A 23,323-nucleotide genomic window follows, 5' to 3' on the forward strand; every position below is an offset into this window, starting at 1 on the left:
AAAACAACCACAAAAACTTAAAATCAAAACTCTCTAGGGGAGTTTCGCACAACCGCTGAGGAATAGTTAAATGCCCACGGTGAAACCGAGCTTGTACCCTGCGGTCCAGGTAGGGGCGCGTTCCTGAAGTCTCACAAAACATTGGCTGCTCTGTGCCCCCGAAGAATCCAGAGACGCCAATAAATAGCAGTTTTGATCATCAGCTTGGAAAGTCCTGGTGTACATTCTTAAATGACTTCTTTTCTGGGGCATCAAAAAGCTTTTACGGTTCTCACCAGGCAGTTCATTCTGAGGGACCCATGTGCTGCACCCCGCTTGGGCCCCATCCCGGCACGCGCCCCGTGCGGCACAGCACAGGCCAGCTGAGAGGTTGTTTTAAGAAGGCGTGTTTGTGTGGTACACTCACGGGGTCAGGACAACATCAAAGGTAATCTTAAAAAGAGACTCTCTCTCTGCCTTCTCTTTTTATATTCAGAAAGGTCATTTCTAAACCAACTATTTGCACCAAGGCCTCTCTGGAGGAGTTTACCCCGTTGTTATTTTTACTTGCTATTACAATAAGTCACTTATCCCCCAAACAGATTTAAGAACAATAAACAAATACAAAAGGAAAAGGAACATCTCATCAGTAACAAAGACTGCATCTGAAGGCATTGAGTTTGTGACTCTTTTACATCTCTTTCCAAGCAAAGCAGGAGTCCTACAGAGAAAGGAATCTGAAAGATGAAAATTATAAAAATAGTAAAAGGATCCAGTGTTAGTCAGAATCTTGTAATTTCTGGGGAGAAATGAAGCTAAATACAGTCTTAGCACTTTGTTCATATGCAGGCTGATCTGTGATATAACTAAACTTAGTTCTGGAGTATATCCACTGTGGTGAAATGTGGTATAAATCATATTCTCAATGTATGAAGATACTTTTCCTGGATTTAGGCTTCACATTTTGAAGTCGAATTCTGCAAAACAAGAAAAAAAAAAAAGATTTGTGTGCTACACTGAAAACTGAACGAGGCACGTTGCAAATCAGTCGTATAGAAGGCGCAGCTCAGGGCGATACCAACTAGAAAAGTAACTTTTTTTGTTGAGTCTGATGCCTCTAGTGATGTTGGATTTTTTCCCTTATGGCAGACAGCACAGACACAAAAACTGCAATTTGGTCCAATTATAGTCCCCTCTGTCCCTCCACACCCTCCCCCATTGATTTAATGAAGGACTTGGAGGTACAATTCATCACTGATAAATAGTCCCTCTGCCCAGAATGTTTGTTAGACTGACAGCAGCGTGCACTCTCCTCGCTTTTTCCCTCACCACTTATGACTCAGATGAATTTTAATAGGAGCAAAAAGCTTTTATTTGCACTGTAATTTCACTTAAGGATCATATGCTTCAGAAACTGGCAGACGCTTCTATGCCTTGATTGCAAAACACACACTCAGGAGTAAAGAAACACGCAAAAGATGTTATTATTCAACCTGTCACAGTGTCGCAAATCCACTTGGAACTTTGGCCATCAAAGCTCTCCCCCCACCCTTTTCAGTAGGCCCTGTGAAGAGGCACTTACAGATTCCCGCCATCCCCATACAGAATTAAAGGGGGAATTATATTTTGTTTTTGCATCCCTGCCATCATGATGCCCACAGGAGGCTTTGAGTTACAGCAGGTTGTTTTTTTTGTTTTTTGGTTTTTTTTTTTTTTTTTGAAGAAAATGGAGCTGTCTCACTGCTGCTTCTTTCTTACCCAAGAGAAATCAGACCTGGTAGGGATCCAGAACCTTCGGGTGGTGGTTCCAATTTCACCGAGAGACACTTCCTCAAACCATTTTATCATTTTTCTGTTTGGATAGACCAAATTGTGGCTCATAGATTTATTCACGGACAGGATAGGAATTCTCTTTTTTGAAATGTTCTGCTTCACTGAACTGCCCTGAATACGCCCGGTTATTTGAGAGCCACCTACAGAAGGTGCCGTGAATATACTTGTCTGTGTGTATTTTCCATCAGTGTTTATAACATCTTGATGTTATTGTCTCTTAGTGCAGAAGGCATTCTCATTATCTTGCGTCTTTTCCTAACCACCTTGTTACATCAGAAAGACTATGTAGTGCCTTTAAGAAAAGCCAGCTTTTTTAGTCATGAATATAGCAGTTTTTGTCACTGAAAAAATGGAATTTCAAATACTATGTTGCCCAAAATGAACACTGAACCCCATTGTCTTAACTTACTGATACGTAGCGCAGCCGCTCTTGGAGGGCTGTGGGAAGCTGCGACAGCCATCTGCTGCCATCTACTGGCGCCTGTCCACCCTTCACCTCCTCCATCCCCGGGGCCTGCCCAGCTCACGGGATTTTCCTTGATGGGGATAAGTTTGTAGGCGGTGAAAGGAATACAAGTAAAATTCTCAGTTTTCTTTATAACATTTTGAGATTTTTTTTAAAGGTATAGGATGATATTTATCAATGATTAATATTAATAACTGGAATAGTCCTTATTTCAAGATATTTCTGAAATAACTAGCTCACAATATATGACAGGAACAAATATATTTTGATGTGTACAGCAATTGAGAACCATTTGAATTTAAGGATGTTACTGTAATTCGAATTTAAAAGCTAAAAATTGATTTAGAATGGATGTTACTTTTGAGGAAAAGTTCATTTGAACTCATTTATAGTTTTGTTTTATTTTTCCCCTTCAGTACAAGGTGAATATCTTAACCAAACTCGCCGCAGAATTGAACAAATTTATGCTGGAAAAAGTGACCGAGGACACAAGCAGTGTTCTGCGTTCCCCAATGCCCGGAGTGGTGGTGGCCGTCTCTGTCAAGCCTGGAGACACGGTAAGGGCTGTGTGTGTCTCTGCAGGACATGCTGGTCTCAGACTTCCCCCTCCAGAACGATGGCTAACGGAACAGCACGATTCAGCTCTTTGCAGTTCTTTCTTAACTGACCTCCAGCAAACAGCAAAGTCGATTTTGTGTGTTGTCAACCTGTTTCACGTTTGCATTAGGTTTGTGCCAGGACCCTCAGCACTTCCCCTCCCAAATGATCTGGGAGTGGAGCAGAAAGGCGGCCAGATTCATTCTGTCATTTTGCAAATGCAGTGTTTTGGGAAGTATTTGCCCTAAAAGTACTCTCTAGTATGCTGTGCTCAAAGCGTCCATGAAGATAGTCATGCCAGGGAATAAGACTCTGATGAGGAAGTTTTTGCATGATTTTCTTGGAACAAATGTCTAACTGGGAAGAGCGGAGGAAAGGTGAATTCTGCAATCTGTACAGTACCAGAGCACTTCCGTTAGTTGGTAAATGAAATGTAGCATCACAGTTTGAAGTTTTTCATCTTGATCTTGTGACATTAAAGCACAAATCAAAGCTGTATTATTTCCTCGAGGTAACCACTACGGATGAATTGGTAGGATGCACACATTTTCTTAGAACATGGATAGAAATCTCTACTGATGAGCAGCGGAAGTGAAAAGAAAACAGTTTAGGAGGCACCCAGAAGGTTTCCGGGGACACTGAAATACTCGCATTTTTATTCCCGTGCAGGAAAATAGCAGCCAGACGTGACTGTCTCCTGTCTCTCATGGATGAGGTGGTGATTCCATTTTGTATCTCAGGTCACTGGGGCTTACATTTTAATGCCTCCTGATTTCTCAATTAGTATAGATAAAATATCCGCTTAACACTGAGGAAAACATCAGTAGTTGGCATTGGCTTCTAGAAAAATATTTGCCATCAATGTGAATATTAAGAAAACATGATCAGTTTTAGTTGTTCGAATGATCAGCCCTGAAACTAATATGCGAGGTTAGAAAAACGACTTAAAGTTTGCTTTACTTGGTGATACAGAAATAGAACTATCCGCCTTTTCAGAAAGGCGTGAGAGAGGCTGCGTGGCTGCGCGTTGCTCTGCTCTGAAAGCGTCGACTCCTGGAAGAAAGCCCTCTTTAAGACTGTCTAATGCCCACGGGTTAAGGATTTGGGAGAGGCCGTAAGAAAAATTACGTGTGTGTGTGGTGTGTAAAATTCAGGGAGGGCATCTTCCGTCTCCAGAATTAGGGTCATCAGAGGATCGTCTCTTGGCCTTGACATAAAGAATTGTTCACTTGCACATGACATTATCAGAGCTGTCAGTGGAATCTTCTAGTGCTAGATATGTAGGTTGGTAAACAATGTAAGGGTTTTGTTTTGTTTCATTTTTCTTAAGTTTTTTTCTGGAAGTCATATAGTCTGCATACTGCCAGCCTGAGCTTGTCACTCCTAATTATGTGGCTTTAATTATAAAATCATGTGTGCATGTGTGTGTGTGTGTGTGTGTGTGTGTGTTTCAAGTAAATGTTTTCCTTAAATCCTCTTCTAACACCTGAATCCAAACCGCAGTGGAGGGAGGGAGACCGCTCCTGCCTCAAGCCTGGAGGGCAAGAGGGTGAGACTGCAGCCCTGGCCCATCAGCCCAGCGGCCCTCAAGGAGGCTGCTCAGAGGCAGGAAACGGGGCACTCCCAAGGCCAGATGAGCGCAGCCTTCTGGTTTCTTAACAGCTGCTGGCTCCTGATCTGACTTTTCCCACATACAGAAAGGGTCTGGCCTTTGTACATTCCATTTCCTGGTTGATAATTGAATGTAGAAAAGCAAGGCATTTCGTAAATGGGAACAATGTGATATCAGTCCTCGGTTCATTGATGTAGCTCAGATATTAAAAACACCCACCAATAATTAAATGTGTGTACTCATTAAGAATGGTTTGAGAACTAACTGTTAAAAATACGTTACTGCAGAGCAATGGGGCCAATATTTTATGCATTCCTTTAAAGTCAGAGTACCTGAGGGGCACACATAGCGAACAGGCTCAGGACCTCGGGATCTGTCAGCGTGCTCCTAAGTTCTGTTTGCGGGGCCTGCTCAGGTGGGGTGTATACTTGCTTTTATTTGTCTTTTTTGGTACTTGCAGAACTTCCTTTCATATTCTGTGCCATTGTGTTTTGATGAAACAGTCTTTTCACTTGAATGACCGCTTGTGAAAAATGTCCCAAACCACTAATACCGAAACCCAGTGCAGCCCGAGAAGTTTCATCTCCGGCTCTTAGAACTTCTGTAGTTAAATTCTGCTTATTGTAATTAAAACACAAGAAGCTTCCTTGGACCAGAGGCACGGCACTTACTTGAGGCCATTGTGAGAAAACACTACTTGTCATGTTGAAGTTTTGCGGTTTTAAATGATTTTAACACCGCGGGGGCATGTTGTGAGCCCCGCCCCCCGCACTAACAATAGCCGAAGGAGGTTCCCCTTTTATGGCTGGGAAGATAATGGAGTCAGTCTCCTTAGTGTATTTTCAAGGAAAATAAGGACCCAAAAACAGCTAAGGGCCTTACAAGTATTCTGTTTTTCTCTGAAATGTTACTTTTCATTTTTTAAATTCCAGTAATCTATCATGTTTCTGTTTAGCTGAAGTAAAACTTGACCAATCTTAGAATGGTGGGCCTGGCAATAAGTTCTAAAAAAAGTGTCACATAAATCGTAATTAACAAATCTGTTTTGTGAAGTAAACAATTTGAACACAGTTTAAAAACCTCAGGAAGAAGAGATGTGGGATGGCTGTTGAGAAGTAATGAATCCACCTGGGGGACTTGATGTGCCAAGGCCTGTGAACTGATTCATTGGAAACACCCTGCCCTAAACACAGAAGCTGTGTTTTATTTGAAGGGTTTCTGTAGGGTTCACACAGCGAAAGTTCCTGAGAACTTTTTCAGTGTCTATTCTATACTGTTTAACATTAGATGTGGCAGGTCACATTTGAAATGATTGTGTAATAGTTTTTTTGAACACGTGGCGAGAGGATCTTAATACACAGTAAAATGCAGGTAACCAAACAAATCAATAAGAAAATACAGTGGATGATTAAAGTCAGGAATCACTAATATAATTTAGGAAACAACTCATAGAATAAATCTTATGTGCCTTTCTATATGCCTTCTGAAAATGCTTCTGCAGTAACTCATTTCAGTTTGAAAACAAACTTGTTTTCTTAGACACGTAACACTGTTGTAAACTGGGAGCATTTCTGTAATCAAAGGTAGCATGACTCAACTGTTTCAACCTTCTATCTTTATGATACTCTTGAACAGAAATGTTAAAAATAGATATATTTTCAGAATGGTAGAATACATTTTTCCATATGGTAAATTAGACTTATAGCTGCTGAATGTATTGCATAATTTTCACTTTGAAGTATAAAGTCATGATAAGCACATTCACTTTGTTAGCCTTTTGATAGCAGAAACAAAACCACCCCATAAGATAGTCACCCAAGGAGGCGTTTTAATATTGCATTTAGTTAAGATCCTTTCAAGTAATGTTTGTATTCTGCGGTCATCGCAGATTTGCATCAAAAATACTCATTTAATACACCAAACAATTAAATGAGGAACGAACCGTAAGCTGGCTATATACTCATCTGCATTTCTTTTTTTCTTAACGATTAGTGAAAGCAGGTGAAAGAATAGATTGAAATCAAATACCTGTTGCTGCTTTCTCTTGCGAATTAGCCCATTCAATATCAGCTAGGGGATATTTTGGTGGAGCTGAGAAGATCCACCTCGTGATGGAACTGACCTTCCGCGGGGCAGTGAGGCATTTAGGGTTGCTCCTCTGTGAACGCCTTAAAGGCAAGAAACAGCCACTGTACAGTGTGCCGGTGAGAGCATCACACTGGTGAGCGTTGTAGCAACACCACTTACACTTCTCCCCGATTCTGTTTCCTCCTTGCACGTGCTGCTTTGATAGGGCGGGCTCCCACGCAGGTAGCAGTCAGGGCCACAAGACACAGACAGGCACCCCATCCCATCTCAGTATGATGTCCACACCTCCCCTTTGTCTCTAAGCCTCATGCAACTGAGCTTATAGCCGACCATGGAGAACTGGCAAACTTGGCGAGATACCTTTATTTTTTATTTTTTATTTCTTAAAGAAACAAGGTTTGAAAATGTCATAAGCTTCTCAAGTATCCTAACGAGAAGGCAGGGCTGGGCGCTCCGGACGCGCGTTTGCCTGGCGCGAGTTGCGCTGGTGTGCCCCATGCAGCCCAGGCTCACTCGCTGCATCTTTCCCTGGCAGAGGGACCGGCCTAGCTGCGTCACAGACTTTCCAGGTTCTGGATGCCTCGATTTACAGTCATAAAATAATTGTAATAATTACATTTATACATTTTATTTTTTATTTTATTTTATTTATTTATTTATTTATTTTTTTGAGACGGAGTCTCGCTCTGTGGCCCAGGCTGGAGTGCAGTGGCTGGATCTCAGCTCACTGCAAGCTCCGCCTCCTGGGTTTACGCCATTCTCCTGCCTCAGCCTCCCGAGTAGCTGGGACTACAGGTGCCCGCCACCTCGCCCGGCTAGATTTTTGTATTTTTTTTAGTAGAGACGGGGTTTCACCATGTTAGCCAGGATGGTCTCGATCTCCTGACCTTGTGATCCGCCCGTCTCGGCCTCCCAAAGTGCTGGGATTACAGGCTTGAGCCACCGCGCCCGGCCACATTTATACATTTTATAGCAATGGTTATTCAAGCAGTTCGACAGGATGCCAGTTTTCACCCAAACCTCAGATTGTATCTCACAGCACGCACACAGAGATCCATGCTTTCGTTAACATTTTAAAACTTTAAAATGATGAAATGCTGCAAACATGCAGAAAATTACAGAGAAGAATCCAACAAGCACTCCTGTGCCCGCTGTTCACCATTTCCACGTGTTTCAAGTTTTATTTGACAACGAAACATTACACATAAAATGAACTTCCCCCGCAGCAAGCTCCTCCACCCGATTCCTGTCCTGTCTTCTTCAGAGGGAACGACGCCCCCAGGATTTGGCCTTTTAATCTTTTCCAGATAACGTTTATTTTTAAAGGTGAAGAGTTGGTTTTTGTTGGAGGTAACAATGTGGGGATTTTGACAGTTTAATGTGCTCAATTATCCATGTAAAATAAAACATGTTTACGCAGGGCAGTCTATTCAATGTCGTCGGAGTCTTCTCCAAGCTTGGCGTGCGACCCTATGTTTCAGGAGTGACCTGCTTGGGAGTAGAAGGTGTGTTGTCTTTGTTTTCAACCTTTTTGTAAGTGACCATTCTCGGCCTTACCAAGATTTAAACTATCTTTTCCTCACTCTTTTAATAAAAATAAAAGTTTACAAAACAATCATTCTTTCACAGAGCCTTTCCAGTAGCTTGCTTTACAAAGGCAGAGGACCCCAGCTAATTTCCAAGGTGTTGTCAATGACATCAGTTTTCACTAGTTCTCTGTGTAACGACAGGCTTTGGCTCTGATTTTGAGCTAACTTAGAGGGCAGTAGGGAGAGTCATATTTTTCTTCATTTTAAGAAATTCTGAAAGAAACTGGACTTGTTTTATATTGGCCACAAGTCTTTACCCTTGCCCTTAGCCCCTCAAGTGCTGCCCAGTTCTGGGGAGCCCCACTCGAGAGACAAGGGGAGCACCAGGCAGACGGCATGTGTGCCTGAAGTCCCAAGCCAGCATCGGGGCTGAACGGGTGGCCCCTGGGTTCCCGCGCCCTCCAGAGTGAGGCCGCTCGTGCATGGGCCATTAAAGGAGCCTTCAGAGAAAGGGCTGGGCGCACGTCTCCTGCCGCCTGGTCTCTCTTTGTATTTTGATGATGATTCCATCCTTGCTCAAATACTGCAGTCTCCCGTGGCCGCCTCCCCACCTCGCTTTACATGAAGATGTTGGGATGTGAATACACGTTTCTTCAGGAAATATCACGGGATATTTGCCAGCCTGTCTTATCGTCTCAGAGGAAGTTGCTATTAATATAATCAGATGCAAGCAGTGCCTTTTCACTCAATGTGAGATGCCTTTTCTTGTGACTGTTAACTCAATCTTTCTTCAGATCTAAGGGCCTTAAAATGTGTGGCATTCAGGCACCTGTGTTCAAGTAGAGCAGCCTTTACCAATCAAATGGAGGGATTTTCACGTTTGTGGCGCAGTCAGCAGGGCTGATATTGATCGTGTTTTTCCCGTGGCCCGGTACTGCAGAAGTGGGAACTGCAGCGGGCTGGTAAGCCCTCCAAGCCTTCTGTCTAATTTGGCAGAAAAACACAGAACATAGAACAACAAAAGAATCCTCTTTTTTCCATAAAAATTCTTCCTCCCACCCACCCTTCTTCCCCAAAAAGGGGACTTAATTTTTCAGCTGCACACAGTGATTCGGTGCTCACTCTTGCATTGAAACAGTTGCTGTCTGAACAGGCAGGAAACAGTTTTCTTTTAATTGCCGAAATCATTCGGAAGTGCTTCATGCCCTGCTTCTGTACAGCAGATGCTGTGCATTAATTGGCCTGCGTAGAAGTGACCCAGGGTTCCTTGCAGCGGGCCCAATTTTAGGCAGAGGGTTTAAATAGCTTATTTATTATTTTGTATAATCTGGCGTACACTGTGTGCTCCTGCACGTGTCGTATTTCATGGTCTGCAGTTTCTAATGTCATGTGGGTTTCAAAACCTGTGTTTCTCTGGTAATGTACTAGCAGCAGGTAAGCTCAAAATACCATCCATCAGGAGCTAATTTTTTATCCAGACACTGCAATGACTGATGAACCTGTCTTTTGTGTGAATGTTTAGCACAGTGGAAAGCCATATGCCACTGGCACCGCTTCCTCCGCATTCCTTACAGTTGCTGGAGAGTGGGCTTCCTGGGGGGCGGGGGGACTCGATGCTGTGTACGTCCCCTGGCCTCTATTTCAACGATAACGCATTTAAAACAGCCCTGGGCTTGGGCAACAAAAAGAGGGTGAGGCTGTCTTAAAGGAGACCTGACTCCCTCGTCATTTTCTTTATCAGAAATACAACTGCACACTCTTAATAGGGAACCTTGTTTTGTTACTCCCCGTCTGTTCCAAACAGACCTCAGCCCATTAGAAGGGCCTCCCTTGTGTGGGAGACCACAGCTGTTACTGTAAATCTCATCCACTCACTGTATCACCCCCATTTTGTGGCTCTGAAGGATGAAATTGAGAAATGGAATACTGTGCAGTCATCCCTTACATCTCCAATTTTAGGCCTTTGCCATCATTTTCATGCTTTTATTCCAAATCAAATGACATTAGTGAGCTACACCACCTTCTGATGGATATCTGGTATTGAGCACCGCTTTCAAGTCTGTGCTTGTGGGGGCTTCCTTTTATGTTTGGTGGTCTTTTTTCCCCCTTTCTCTTCTCTTTTTCTTCCTGCACTTTCTTTGAGCGTTCTTAGTGGTCATGGCAGTTTGCAGTTTGAATGATACGCGTTGCCAAATGTGTCCCCGTCTTAGCATGTTTTCTGAGAAGGGGGCATGTGCGGGAGAAGGTTCTCTGTCTTTTAATCTTTGTGGAAGGAGTGAAGAGAACTTGGTAGAAGGATATTGGGGGCTTTAATCAGAAATAAGAAGTGGTTTAAATCATTAGCACAACAAAGCATACTATAAGCTTGAAGATAAAAGTCTCTGGGGAAAGAGTCCTCTGAAAATAAATGGAACTTGAGAGATTTCCATATCATTTATAACTTCCCTTAATTACCCTTGGAAGACTTGCCAGTAAAACTGGAAAATTGGCAGCCTATATCCATTAGAGTCATTTTGCCGACCATGGCAAGCAGCTGGCTTTACGGGATTTGATTCCCATCACTCACAACTCATCATCAGCTGGAGGTGTCTGCAGCTCTTCAGCACAGAGCAAGGCTGGCGACACTCGGGCCCCCGCGACAGGCGAAAATCTGCTGAGTAAATGGGCCGAGGTTTCTCTCAAGCCTCGTTTGGGGCAAGGCCGACTCCCGCTTAATGAGTGCCGCTCTGATAATCGGATGCGAATGTGAACCTTGACCTCGTGTCAAAGGAGAGGACGCAGTAAGCTGGATGAAAGATACAGGATCGAGGCCTCCAAACTTTACACCAATTAGACAGGGAGTGGGGAAATACATCAGGCCCACTAGGTTCATCAAAAAGACTTGCGAGGCTTGTGACCATTTTGTAAGCCCAACACTGGAGACATCCTGTCACAATCATTAAGTCTTGATCAGATGATTCACAAAACTGTTGGAGAAGTGTGCGCACACATCCTGCAGGAACGGGCCCCGCACCCGGGGGCGTCGGAGAGAGAGCACGTTGGAGGGCCCTCTCTGTGCACCCAGTTACTGCCTGGCTTCCCAGGCACCCCGGGCCATCCGGAAGGTGTTGCTTCCATTGGGCCCACTGCCCAGCTCCCTGGTGTGCGCTGCGTGTACCCTGCGGTGTGCGGCACATTCTGCAAGAGCCAGCGCGGCTGGGAGCAGGGCTCCAAAGCCCTAGGGTGAGAGCCCCTGCTCCCAGGAGCCGAGTGAGAGCATTTTGCTATTGCTGGAAGGAGCCCAGCTCGATGCTCACCCATCCCTGGAGCACACCTCGAGTGCCAGCCTCTTCCCACAGACTGGGGCAGGTGTAGTTTGTGTTTCCATTGCAATATTCTTTGACATTTGGTTTGTACCATATTTGGTTCTCCAGCTCGATTTTTTCCAAAGGATGAAACAAGTCGAAATTCAATTAAGTTCACGTGTGTGTGTGTGTGTGTGTGTGTGTGTGTGTGTGTGTGTTGGGGTAGAACATGATTCTGTTGAACAAGATGTATCTCACTATTTTGTAGGGCATCAAGGAAGTTTTTAAGCACCATCTCTTAGGGATGAATTAGTGAAAATGGTCTCCAAAACAGATGGTGCAAAGTTAATAGAGAAGTTTGTTACTTAGTTTTTCATTTACAGCTAAATAATCTAGGCCGGGCACAGTGGCTCACATCTGTAACCCCAGCACTTTGGGAGGCCAATGTGGGCGGATCACTTGAGGTCAGGAGTTTGAGACCAGCCTGGCCAAAGTGGTGATACCCTATCTGTACTAAAAATACAAAAATTAGCTGGGTGTGGTGGTGCACGCCTATAATTCCAGCTACTCAGGAGGCTGAGGCAGGAGAATCGCTTGAACCTGGGAGGTGGAGGTTGCAGTGAGCTGAGATCGTGCCACTGCACTCCAGCCTGGGTGACAGACCGAGATTCTCTAAAACAGATGATAGATTAGATAGAGCTAAATAATCTAAGTAGACTAGTAGGCACCGTGAGAGGAGCTAGGGAGGGAAACCGGAGTGAAAGGTGGATGGAGCAGGGAGGATCTAATTCTATGATTCGGTGCTGTGCTTGGATGGGGCAGAAGGTGGGATCGCTTCAGTGGGGACACGCTTTCTCTAAAGTCCTTTGAATTGAATTGCCGGACTCTCACAATCAGAGGGAAGGACTGTTTGAATTTCAGGCCTCCCCGCTTTTCCTGATTGTCTCAGGCTAAATCCGAGGTTTTATTCTGATGAACAATTGGGGACCCAGCACTTGGGGTTACCTGTGCGTTACCTCTTTGCAAACTGCCCACATTAGAAGCACAGAGCCAGTCAGAAAGATGGTCAGTGGCAGCCACAGCAGAGCCCCTTAAGCTCCTGTCCACCACCCGCTTGCTCCCAGTCCCTGGCAGAGCCCAGAGCAGAGCTGTAACGGGGTCAGATTGGCCTTTGCCCCTGGCGTGACCTTTGGAAATCCCCAGGCCGCATTTCTTCATATTTGCAGTTTAGTTGCTAACTCGCTCACTTGAAGATCCGGTAAAACAGAAGCAGGAGCTGTCTGCCTGTCTGGCCCGCAGATTCTGAGCAATGGGATGGGAGGGGACGAGTGGCAGAAAGGCACACCTGCTGGCAGAGAGGGCAGGGGCTGTGCCACCCATGTGAAGCCAGTGTGCATGGCGGGGGGACGGGGCTCTGGCCAGTCCTGGGCCCTCAGATGCCTGCAGAGGAAGGGCTGGGTGGGTGTGTGGGAGGCCGGCATGCAGTCCCCAGGGAGCTCCTCCACCTGGAGAGAGCACGGTGCCCAGAGCGGGAGGGTGGATTCCTCATTTTTGGATGGCATTTCTACTATGTTCTGTTGAGTCTCGGATCCATTTCCCAGAGAGCCCCCAGTCCTGTTGCCTGAGTGCTCAGTCCTGGGTCAGAGTCGATCGCAGTGAGTCCAGCTTCTAAGAGGACACAGCCAAGCTTCCAGGGTCCCCTGTGTGGAGCTGGCTGGCAGGTGCGCTGCAGTGAACCGGACTTGCTCCTGGCTTCCCTGGTCTCTGCCTGCCTTTGAAGAGAGAAAAAAGGCTCTAAAATGCCGACTGGAGGGAGCGACTGCATTGTCTCTGCGCCGCCCCTCCTGTGCCCTGCAAACAGCCTTCGAGGCCGACTCTTTGCTCTCCCTGGAATGCAGATGCCAGGTGAAAATGAATCAAAAAGGACAGCGCGGGCAGTGCTTCCAGGCCCAGCTCCTCAGCGCGGTGTCTCCTCCATGCCAGCGCCGAAGCCTTGGCATCGTCTCTCTTCCTATATTTCTGTGCCAGGAAAAAGCAGCCCACCACCTGAACAGCAGAGGAAAAGAGTACATCGGGCTCGGGCGCTCCAGAGTGCCAGCAGGACAGCTTGTGCCATACGGGGGGCCCAGAGGGGGACTTGGAGATCATCTGGGGATTTCAGGAAAGAACATTCTCTAGGCGCTTCTGCGGCATTGGATGAATACGGCCACAGTGGTGTGAAGGGCCAGGAGCCCCATGCCAGGACACCTACCCATCCCACATAGCCATTGCCCTAGGAACTTGGACTTGCCCGTTTCAAAGACTGGGAGGCCCTTTTTCACAAAAGCAGAAGAAAAACCTGGCCGGCTCAGGATGCTGACCCATCTAGGCAGAGCGGAGTGAGCGCACAGCATGGTTTTCAGCTGCAGCTAACTCCTGCAGGGAAGCCTTGGGCTTAACCCCAGTGGGCTTACACCCAGCTCAGCCTGGCTTCCCCGCAGAATGAAAGGCAAGCTCTGAACGCAGTCTGAGCAAGGGCCCGTGGGCGCTCCCAGTTTCCTAGCGTGGAGAGCGTATAGCTCTGGAAGGCATTCCCGTGTCGGGAGGGGCTTTCCGGAAGCTGCCTTGTGCCTCGTTGTGGGTACTCGTGGGTACCCGCTGTGTCTTGCAGAGGATGGGACCAGTGGTCCTCATGGCGCCAGGCCTGAGCTGTTCCCAGCTCCCCGGGACTGTAGACAGAAATGTGTGTATTTGGTGGGGCTTTTTTTTTTTTTTTTTTGGGGGGGTAACAGCTATACTGAGATGTTAAAATGTACAATTCAGTGGTTTCAGTCAATTCAGACTTCTGTAGCTGTCACCACAATCAATTTTGGAACACTTTTTATCTCGAAAGAAACCCTGTACCCTTCAGCAGTGACTCCCCTTCCCTCTTCAACCCCAGGCAACCTTGAGTCTGTCTGTAGAGATTTGCCTATTCTGGACATTTCAGGCAAGTGGAAAACATTCCCATTTCCCAGCAGCTCTGTTAGTGGCAGAGCCAGACTCAGAGATCCCCAGGGTAGGCCCCACAGCCAGGACCCCCAGTTCTCCAGGGCCAGGGATTTTTTTTCCAACAAGGACTTTATGAGAGAGAGAATGGTGTTTCTTTACTGTTCCTAAAGATGAGCTCGGAATAGGAAACTAATTAGAGATTGTTGCTGCTGTTCATAGGCACATATTTTGGGGCATTTGACACAGAATTTCTTAATGGCTTCATTCCTAAGCGTTATTGCAAAATTAGAATGCTTTTAAAACTTTGGCCCTTTTTAAAATTTGTTTCCAGGTAGCAGAAGGTCAAGAAATTTGTGTGATTGAAGCCATGAAAATGCAGAATAGTATGACAGCTGGGAAAACTGGCACGGTAAGTCCCCAAGTCCCCATCAGCCCAGGCTGGCCTTGTGATGGAGGAACACCCACCTTTGAATCGTGGGTGGTTTGGCTGGAAAGGGCCACAGAGGCACCCTCTCCCTCTCGCTCCTACAGAGGACATTAGGATTGGGAGCTTTTGCCTTTCTGCCCTGATGCCTCCCTGCCTCGTGGAGAGCGTGCCTTCCAAAAAACTCTGTGCATTATGTTCAGGTAGTCAGAGAACAATTGTTCTTCACCTTAATGTCTTTCAAATTAAGGGGTCTTTAATTTTTAATGTTTACATCTGTCTTGGAGGCAGTTAGTTATCTGAGACTTAGGTGACACAGCAGGAAACGGTTTTACAGATTGCAAAAATTAATGTAACTCTTCAAGACAATTTCTCTACAAAGAGAACAATTCAGTTGCAGATCAAGAGGAGCCGAAACCCCATGTACATGTGGGACTTAATTATTTAGGGAGAAAAAAAGAATATCTATTAGTACTGAAATTCATTAATAGTGAAACTCAAGTGTATTTTTTTTTCTTGAAGAAAACAGAAAAGTCCTTTTAAGCAATAACTTCATTATTCTTCCTGTGACTAAAAAGACTAAAAAGATGCCGTTAGTGGGTAAAGGGTCCCTTTCTGAGGGCTGTTCTGGTTTGGAAGTGTCTCATGGTGGAGCATGATCGGAAGCGCAAGGCTGGCCGTGTTTTGCATGTGGCCGTGCCTTGGGGACATCAGGTGCAAAGAGAGATCCATCAGTTCATAACCAGGTTTGCATCAGAGAGAGACACAACCTCTGTCTCATGGTCTGTCACTGCAGAAGGCAATGAAACGGATTCTCAGAGAAGGGGCAGCGGGGATGTCATGCCTGGTCCCGGCTGGGAGAACAGAGGCCCAGGTGGATGCCAGGGGCTCCTGAGCCCAGCCAGCCAGTCTGGAGGGGTGTGGACGGCTGCCCTGTGTTGGTGGGGCATGGAGAGTAGAATGGCATGATTTGGTATTTTAAGGAATTCTTTCTAAATTACTTTTTTTAAAAAGTGAACAAGAAAATGTTGGTTTCTGTTCGTATAAAAATTTGTATCCGTTCTTTGGGATTTAACATTTGTGCTGCCCTAGCGTCATGACATCCATTGTGATGAGAACTTGGCCTAGTTGTGGGGGACCGAGAACGTGTGTCCACCGCATGCCAAGGGCCCTGTGCTGCGGGTCTGAGGTGCTAATGCAGAAATGAACTTGGCCTCAGTTCCCTGAAGGGGCGTGGTGCCATGCGTTAGTGGGTTTCCTGTCCTCGTGGCCTAGGTCTCCCTCGGCCCTCCTGCTTGGAGCCGCCTTGTGCATTCTGTTCACCTCTCCCCATCCCCAGGCCTCTCAGTTCCAATCCAGCCAGGAAGAGCAGAAGTGGCCCGAAGCCCCTGTGCAAAGCAGCAGGCCCTGGTTCCTACCTGCGAGGCCACTTTTCCTCCCAGAGAAAAAGTTCACAAAGGAAACAGATTCTCTACTCTGGTCGTCACAGCATCACTAACGCTGCGTCCTCTAGTAGGGCTGCTAAATGGAGGCAGGAGCATCGTGGAAAGCAGCCTCTTCAGTCCAAGTAGCGTCTGCAGTGGCCGATTAGTTCTAGCCCATTGTTCGTTTTCAGGCCCAAGCAAGAGCCTCCAAGAAGTCAAATGACTGTCTCTTCCCCACCTTAACCCCCTCCTTGCTAATTTTAAGTCGGAACCCAAATTTGGGAAAGCAAAACTTGATAAAGATTGACTGAAACCGGTAGGACAAAAAGGCACAGTTCCACACACCCATGGTGCCGGAAAGGACGACCGCACAGCCCCACGTGCCAAGGACTCCATTTCCCTTCAGAAGGAAGGTGCCGCCCAGGCTAGGGAGGTCCTCCTCTTACTCAGCGGCTGATCTGTCGTGTGTGTTGTTCCTTTTTTCTTTTACACTAAATGTTCCCTTAATTCTCAGAGAACATTTCCACAACCTGAAACCATAGAGAGGGAGGCTAGGGGTTATAACTCACCAGGCAGTGAAGAGCCCGCCTAGACCTGAGGGTGCCCAGCGCGAGGAGCCAGAGTGCACAAGTGCCCCGGAGAGCAGCCCTCAGACCAGCCACTGTGAGGGTGCCGAGGACAGAGGAGACGGGAGAGGGAGGGGTGAGCCACAGCCACCATGGCGCCCCCCTGTTCACCAGGGTCCCTTAGCTGGGCTCCGGTGGGGTGGCGTGTGCCTGTGCTGCTGGGCCTGCAGGACTGTGCATTTCTAGAAATGGATTAGGAGCCTGCTGCCTCCTGGTTCTGGTTACTAATTCTTACTCTCCCCTCCCCCTGCATTTTTTAAAATTCAAGGTGAAATCTGTGCACTGTCAAGCTGGAGACACAGTTGGAGAAGGGGATCTGCTCGTGGAGCTGGAATGAAGGATTTATAGCCTTTCAGTCATCACCCAATTTAATCAGCCATTTGTGTGATGCTTTCACACACAATTGATTCAAGCATTTTACAGGAACACCCCTGTGCAGCTACGTTTACGTCGTCATTTATTCCAGAGTCAAGACCAATATCTGCCAAAAAATCACCAATGGAAATTTTCAGATATAAATACTTGTACATATGATTTGTACTTCTGTGAGATTTCCTAGTATCAAAATTAAATCAATCAAACTGAGCATTTGTCTAAATATTAGTTTGCCCTTTCTTTGAAGACAGTGTACACATAGGCGACAGCCTCTGCCAGTAGACTACCAGCATTTCTTTGTGATCCTTTTAAAAGACGGATATAAATGTCAGTTATTTGCCTTGCTTTATTAAATTAGCACTTGCCATTTTTTCATCTTATTGCCTTACTTCTGGAAGTGAGGCCCTCAATCCTGGTGTTGATTTTCCTAACTTCCTAAGGATGGGAGACTGCAAATGCAGATTTTGGCAATCCCTTTCCTGCTGTGTCTCTATGTGGGTGTAGTGTTGATGGCTGACCGCCTGGAGGTCACCTTCCTGGAGGTCACCTTGAAGCTTCCATGTTGGCCGGGGGTGCTGTCTGCACTACTTTGAGGATGAGCGCGCTGCCTGGTCCCTTCCCCGTTGCACAAGCCAGGGCAGTCGCAGGAAGCTTGGGCTGCGTCACCCACCCCGTCAAGCACAGGGCTGCCATGAACTCATCAGCTGAGACCCCTCCTAGCCTTTTTGTGTTTTTTGTGAAGCAAGTTTCCAATTAAGCAAAAGAAGCTAAAAATAATGATCATGTTTTTGTGCCAGATGCAGTTAGCAATCACAGTCTACCATTAAGTTGAAGAGTAAGTGAGCTCTCCCAACAGAGAACGAGGTTACTAAGGATCACAGCAGCTGCATTTTCATTTGGTTCTGAAATTCTTGGAATACATTTCAGACTTTGCTGGGAAGCAGAAGCAAAGAGCCGTGCATCGAGTTGAATCGATGCTGACAATTATTATCAGATGGAGGTGGGTAGTAATTGGTACTTCGTGCCTTGCTAAAATTATTTTAAGTGCTGTTTGTATTTGGAAGCTAAGCTTCTGTCAGGCCTAAAGAACAAATTACTAATGCGTTGGCTCTTCTCTGAAAGGACCACCCCCAAATGCTCTCCCTTCAGGGGGCAGGGACCGGGCCTGGCTGCTGAGATCTGGGCTGAGATAAACTTGCACTTGAAGTCTGGACGCTCAGCTGTGTCTACCGGCAAGTGGGTGTTCATTATTTTGCTAGATCAGAATGTAGAGAACCTTCTACCAAGTAAGTATACCAAAGAAGTGGTGGTCAAACACAGTACCAACACTTTTATATTTGATTTCCCAAAACATCAACTTCAAATTTAAATAATCTTTAATATCTGCTATGAAGCTTGATCTGAAAATTATGAAGAATGGTGCTGTACGCACTCTGATATACAGCATGCTTGCCCTGTGGACCTTCTTTACAAATTCTACCCAGCCGTGTGAAATCAGCTTTTCTCAGGGGCTACAGGCCAGAATCAGTGTAATAGGGCTGCTAAAATCTAGCTGCAACACCAAGTCTTTACATTGATCCTAAATATTATCTTGAGCTCAAAGCTGAGCAAACAAAAAACACAAGGAAGAAGAGCAGAAGAATTAGGCATAACATGAGTTCTCTAAATGTCATTTAGGGGTATTAAAATCCTGAATTTTTCCTACCAGGTGGAAAGATGGGAGGGAACTACCTTGCTATTTGTGTGTCAACATTATTTGTAAAATCAGCTGCCAGTGAAAGATTGGTTCCTTCTCCCGCTGATTCCTTGGAAAAGGCCCTGTTCTGCTTCGGCCTTCACCCAGCATGGGCTGGGCACATCTTGGAGCCCCAAGGCTCTCAGGCGTAGGCCCACCCTGCCTGCCCCCCTCATCTGTTCTCCCTGGGGTTGTAGCGCAGCCCGTGCGGCCCCTCGGAGTCGTAGCTGTCGTAGTGCGGGAGCTGGGCCCACTCCGGCGGGAAGGTGGCCCTGCTGTACACGAAGCACTGCACCGTAGTGGGCGCCGGCGGCTCCTCCGCGCCCGGGGCCCCCTCCTCCAGCAGCTGTACCCGCAACACCGTGCGCTGGTACAGGGCCGGGCAACTCTCGAAGTCGTCCAGGAAGCGCAGCATCCGCTCATCTACCGTGTAGACCTCACCCTCCACGCGGCGCCCCGAGCCAGGCAGGTGCAGCAGCCACGGGATGTTGTGCTCCCCCGCGATCACCAGCGGGTAGGGGTCCAGCGTGCGGCCGCGCGCCCGAAAGGCTGCGGAGCCGTGGGCGCCGTCCCACAGGACCCTGTGGTTGGGCTGACCCCGCTTCAAGGTGCCGTACAGGAAGACGAGGGCCATCCGGGCAGAGCTGCGGGGGAGAAGGGAAGCCACAGGTCAGCACCTGGGGCCCCGGCTCCCGCCCTGAGAGCCTGCACTGGGGCCGCTCCCCTCTGCGGGTCACAGCCCGTACCACGTGAATGGGCCTGGCTGTGCTCAGATAAGGCGTTACTTTCCCACGCAGGTGAGAATGGCCTACAGTGTTCACACACGATGAGATATTTTGACTTTCGGCCATTTAAACATGTCAAAGCCATTCCTAGCTTGTGGGCTGTTCACAAACGGGCACCAGGTCGGCTCTAACCTGTGGACATGGTGTCGTTTGCCAATCCCTAGGCTAGAGAAAGGGGCACACATTGGCGACTTCCTTGATGTGTCTGTAGCAGACAGGACACCTGCGTTCTAGGCAGGAGGACCGCGCCCTTAAGCCTCCCCGCGCCACCTGGATGGACTGATACTCCTCAGCCCTGCAGCGGCAACCCTGCCTCGCCTGCACAGGCCACCTCCTCCCAGGAACACAGTCCTGACCTGCTGACGGCGGAGCCTCCCCAACTCCGAGGGCACCAGCCTCCCCTCCCAACCCCTACCCCCATCGTAGCAGCTCAAGGCCAGAAGACGCCCTGTCCCGGTCCTAGCACGGGCCTCCCAGACACACCCTGTCCAGGTGAGCAACTGCCCCTGTTCTTGAGCCCAGCACAGCCCCTACCTCACTGTTCTCAGCCCTTGTGCGGTGGGTGCGGAAGTTGCGGAGGTTCCAGGCGAGGTGGCCGCCCTCGAGAGCTGCTGTTCTGGGAAAAGGCACTCCTTTTATTAGGACAGTCTGTCAAACCTGTCTCAACAGCCTGCCCTGCTACCTGAGCCCTGCAGAACTGCCATTTTCTTGAGCAATTTTCAATGTTTCTTAAAGGACTTTGAAAATTGCCAATAACTATTAAAATTAGAAATAAGCCAAAAAAATACATACACTTTTGTAAACACCTGTTATCCAGCTGCTGTGAGAACCCAGGTTTCAGCTCTGAGTTCCCACTCGGGTGCTGGCCGTGTGACTCAGCGGAGCTCCAGCACCCGCACCCACACCTTCTGCTGTTTCCCTTTCCAAGGTCTTAGAGGGCAGTGGTGCTTCGTGGGACTCCCCGCAGCGATCTTGGCTCCAGCGTGAAGGTAAATATTTACTACTTGCCTGGGTCTGGGCCACAGACTGTTACATAAGGACAGAAGTGATTTGCCTGAAAGTGACTCAAACAAAAATGGAAATGAGTATTACAGGGGTGGGGGCTGCTCTTCCCGGCCCCTCCCTCCGTTGCCCTGTGTGCCCCTGCCATGAGGTGTCAGCCTGTGAGGCGACTCCTTGAGATGGGCTTTGCAGACGGGACTGCAGGTGCAGGAAGACAAGAAATGCAGCTGTCCAGGTACCAGCAGTGGCTCGTGACCCGCCAGAAATGGCCCTGGACACTGGCATTTGCCACCAATTGTGGACAAGTAGACCCTGAAGAAGTCACACTGAACTCATGGGACTTGTTTTCTTCTCAGCAAACAAGAGCTGCTCTGGGGGGCTCTAGGCCTTAGTTTTGCTCAAGAGGCATGTCTGCTGCCTCTTGGTTCTGTCACCAGCCTGTGTGACATCAGTGTTCCCCAGATTTCAGGCACATTGCCCTAGGAAAGGTGTGGCCGTGGGAAAAACACGAGGCTAGCCAGATATGTGTGCCCTGTGGGCCTGGCAATGTGATAGTCCTGGGACACCCTAGCCAGGGTGGGGACACAGATTAGACCTGGGGACATGCTGGGATAGGAAAGTTGAGATGAATTAAGGAGAGCCTGGGGTAGGACGGTGCTGAGGGTAGAGAAGAGGCAAGTGCTCAGGCCTGAAATTGCCAGGACTCAGCTGCTGGGGAAAGTGAGTGGGGGTGTACGAGAAAATGACAAAAGGCACCGGCTGAGAGCAGCGCTGGTGTCTGGAGAGGGCACTGGATGGAAGCGGCTGCCATCCCAAAAGACGAGCACCTGGGGGGCAATGACGGTCTGGACCCCGCTGTGCAGCTGCCTTGGGGACTCAGCATTTGGAAGGACTCAGATCCCTCCCCTCACCTACATCCCAGCAGCCCCCAGCGAGACTCATCAGCACTTTCCTGCCACGTCTCCCACCCTGTTCTCCTCCCCCAGTGCCTGCCTGCCTCCCCGTCTTCTTTGTTCCCCTGGGGTCTGTCCCCAGTGCACCACCCAGAGGGTCCTTGTTAATCTCGTGCTGCAGACTCAACTCTCCCACCTCAACTCCTGCACCCTCTCTCCCCTCATCCGGGTGGCTCCTGCCCCCGCCAGCGCCTGACCTGGAGGGGCAGGAGTAGTAGGCAGGGCCTACTTAGTCTGTCGCATCACTCTGTCTGGTTGTCGTTACGGCACACATGTTCTCTCAATCACTGGCCTTGTTTGTTGCTGGAACGTGAAGAGCCAGAAGAGAACTTGGAAATCGTTCAGTCCAGCGCCTGCAGGTGAGGAAGCCAAGTCCCAGGCTGGTAGCGATCTAGGACCAGCCAGCCCGGCAGGGCCATAGGCACACTGCAGACTAGCTCTCCACAGCCAGTTGCCTGCCTGGCTTTCCCTGATCCAGTTTTTCAAAATGGTATGTGTCCATGTCAATAGATCGCTTTATAAGAAAAATGAAATTTCTTACCCCTTTCCACTCCCCAGAGGCAACACTTTTAAGGCTTTTAACTGTTGTGTTTGGCATTTCTCTCCGTATTGTTACTTACACTGCTACTTCTTGATGTCTTAAATCATATCTTGCTTTTCTACTCAAACAGTGGGTAAGCATAGTGGTTCTAAAGCACAGACTTTAACTGTGTGACTTTAGGCAGATCATATAACCTCTCTGTGCCTCAGCTTCCTCAACTGTAAACTGAAGTCACAGCAGCAGCCTGCCTCGGAGACCGCAGTGGGTTACCAGCACACATGGTCCTGTGTGGTCTGTTGACATGTAGCATGTGCTGCTGCTGCCATCAATGTAGAAGCCTGACCTTTGGCTCTCCTACCACATCCCGCCATCCTCCCAACAGACTCATCACAGTTTTGGGCCAGACCCAGATCTATTTTGGCATTAGAACCATGCAAACATGGCTCTCAGATGAGACACAGAGTGTACTTTGATTACATTTCCTTTCTTAGACAACTTTTTGTTTTTCTTGAAATTCAAAATTGCTTCAAATTTGGTTTTTCGTTTTGCATTTTGCTTAGGTTTCTAGGATTGTAATTCAGCCTCACATTTTCTGAGAGTGTGGTCAGAACCTGCGTCCTGACCATCTGCTGGAAGGTCCTCCCTGCCCAGTGCTAGTCTGGGCTCTCTGTTGCTGCCATCCAGGCCACCCTCATTCCTGTCCCATCCTCGGGCTGGGCTGACAGTTGCAGTTTGCTGAAGTGTATTCCCTCCCACTTTTGGGTAATAACGTGGCTGGGTAGAGGATTCTAGAAATCATTTCCCTCAGAACTTTAAAGACATTTCTTCATTGTCTTCTAACTTTCCAAGTTCTTGCAGAAGAGAAGTCAAGTGTGCTGTGATCCAGGTCCCCTGTGTGTGACTCGAGGTCTTCCCTGGAGGCTCTTACAATTTTCTGATGATGTAGACTCTGTTTTCATTGATTGTGCTGGAATTTCCATCTGAATGCTCCTTATCCTGGATTGCAGGGGCATTTTCTTCCCCCTCCTTCCTCTTTGTTCTCTTTCTGGCTCTCCCAATATTCCTGTGGTGGAGGTCCTGACTTCAGCCTCCAGTGCTCT

The 23,323-nt window shown here is 47.7% G+C and overlaps 2 protein-coding genes across 17 annotated transcripts in view; one reads left to right on the top strand and one right to left on the bottom strand.

The window, feature by feature from the left end:
* The window catches only part of PCCA (propionyl-CoA carboxylase subunit alpha), a 436,358-nt gene extending 418,926 nt beyond the window's left edge, over positions 1-17,432 (top strand). For 8 of the 11 annotated variants that reach the window (XM_025364064.1, XM_025364065.1, XM_025364069.1 and 5 more), the window contains 3 exons: positions 2,695-2,835; positions 14,690-14,767; positions 17,101-17,430. In XM_025364064.1, coding sequence (XP_025219849.1) covers positions 2,695-2,835; positions 14,690-14,767; positions 17,101-17,169 — 288 coding nt within the window. In that variant the 3' untranslated portion in view covers positions 17,170-17,430. Of the gene's footprint in view, positions 1-2,694; positions 2,836-14,308; positions 14,357-14,689; positions 14,768-17,100 lie in introns of all 11 variants that reach the window. The other 3 variants (XM_025364063.1, XM_025364068.1, XM_025364070.1) reach the window with 3 other exon arrangements.
* Positions 17,433-18,543: 1,111 nt separating this feature from the next.
* The window catches only part of GGACT (gamma-glutamylamine cyclotransferase), a 58,335-nt gene continuing 53,555 nt past the window's right edge, over positions 18,544-23,323 (bottom strand). For 2 of the 6 annotated variants that reach the window (XM_025364079.1, XM_025364077.1), the window contains exon 3: positions 18,775-19,586. In XM_025364079.1, coding sequence (XP_025219864.1) covers positions 19,115-19,576 — 462 coding nt within the window. In that variant the 5' untranslated portion in view covers positions 19,577-19,586 and the 3' untranslated portion in view covers positions 18,775-19,114. Of the gene's footprint in view, positions 19,587-20,261; positions 21,155-23,323 lie in introns of those variants that run through there. The other 4 variants (XM_025364082.1, XM_025364078.1, XM_025364081.1 and 1 more) reach the window with 4 other exon arrangements.

Source organism: Theropithecus gelada, chromosome 17 (genome assembly GCF_003255815.1).
Source record: "Theropithecus gelada isolate Dixy chromosome 17, Tgel_1.0, whole genome shotgun sequence".
Lineage (NCBI taxonomy): Eukaryota > Metazoa > Chordata > Mammalia > Primates > Cercopithecidae > Theropithecus > Theropithecus gelada.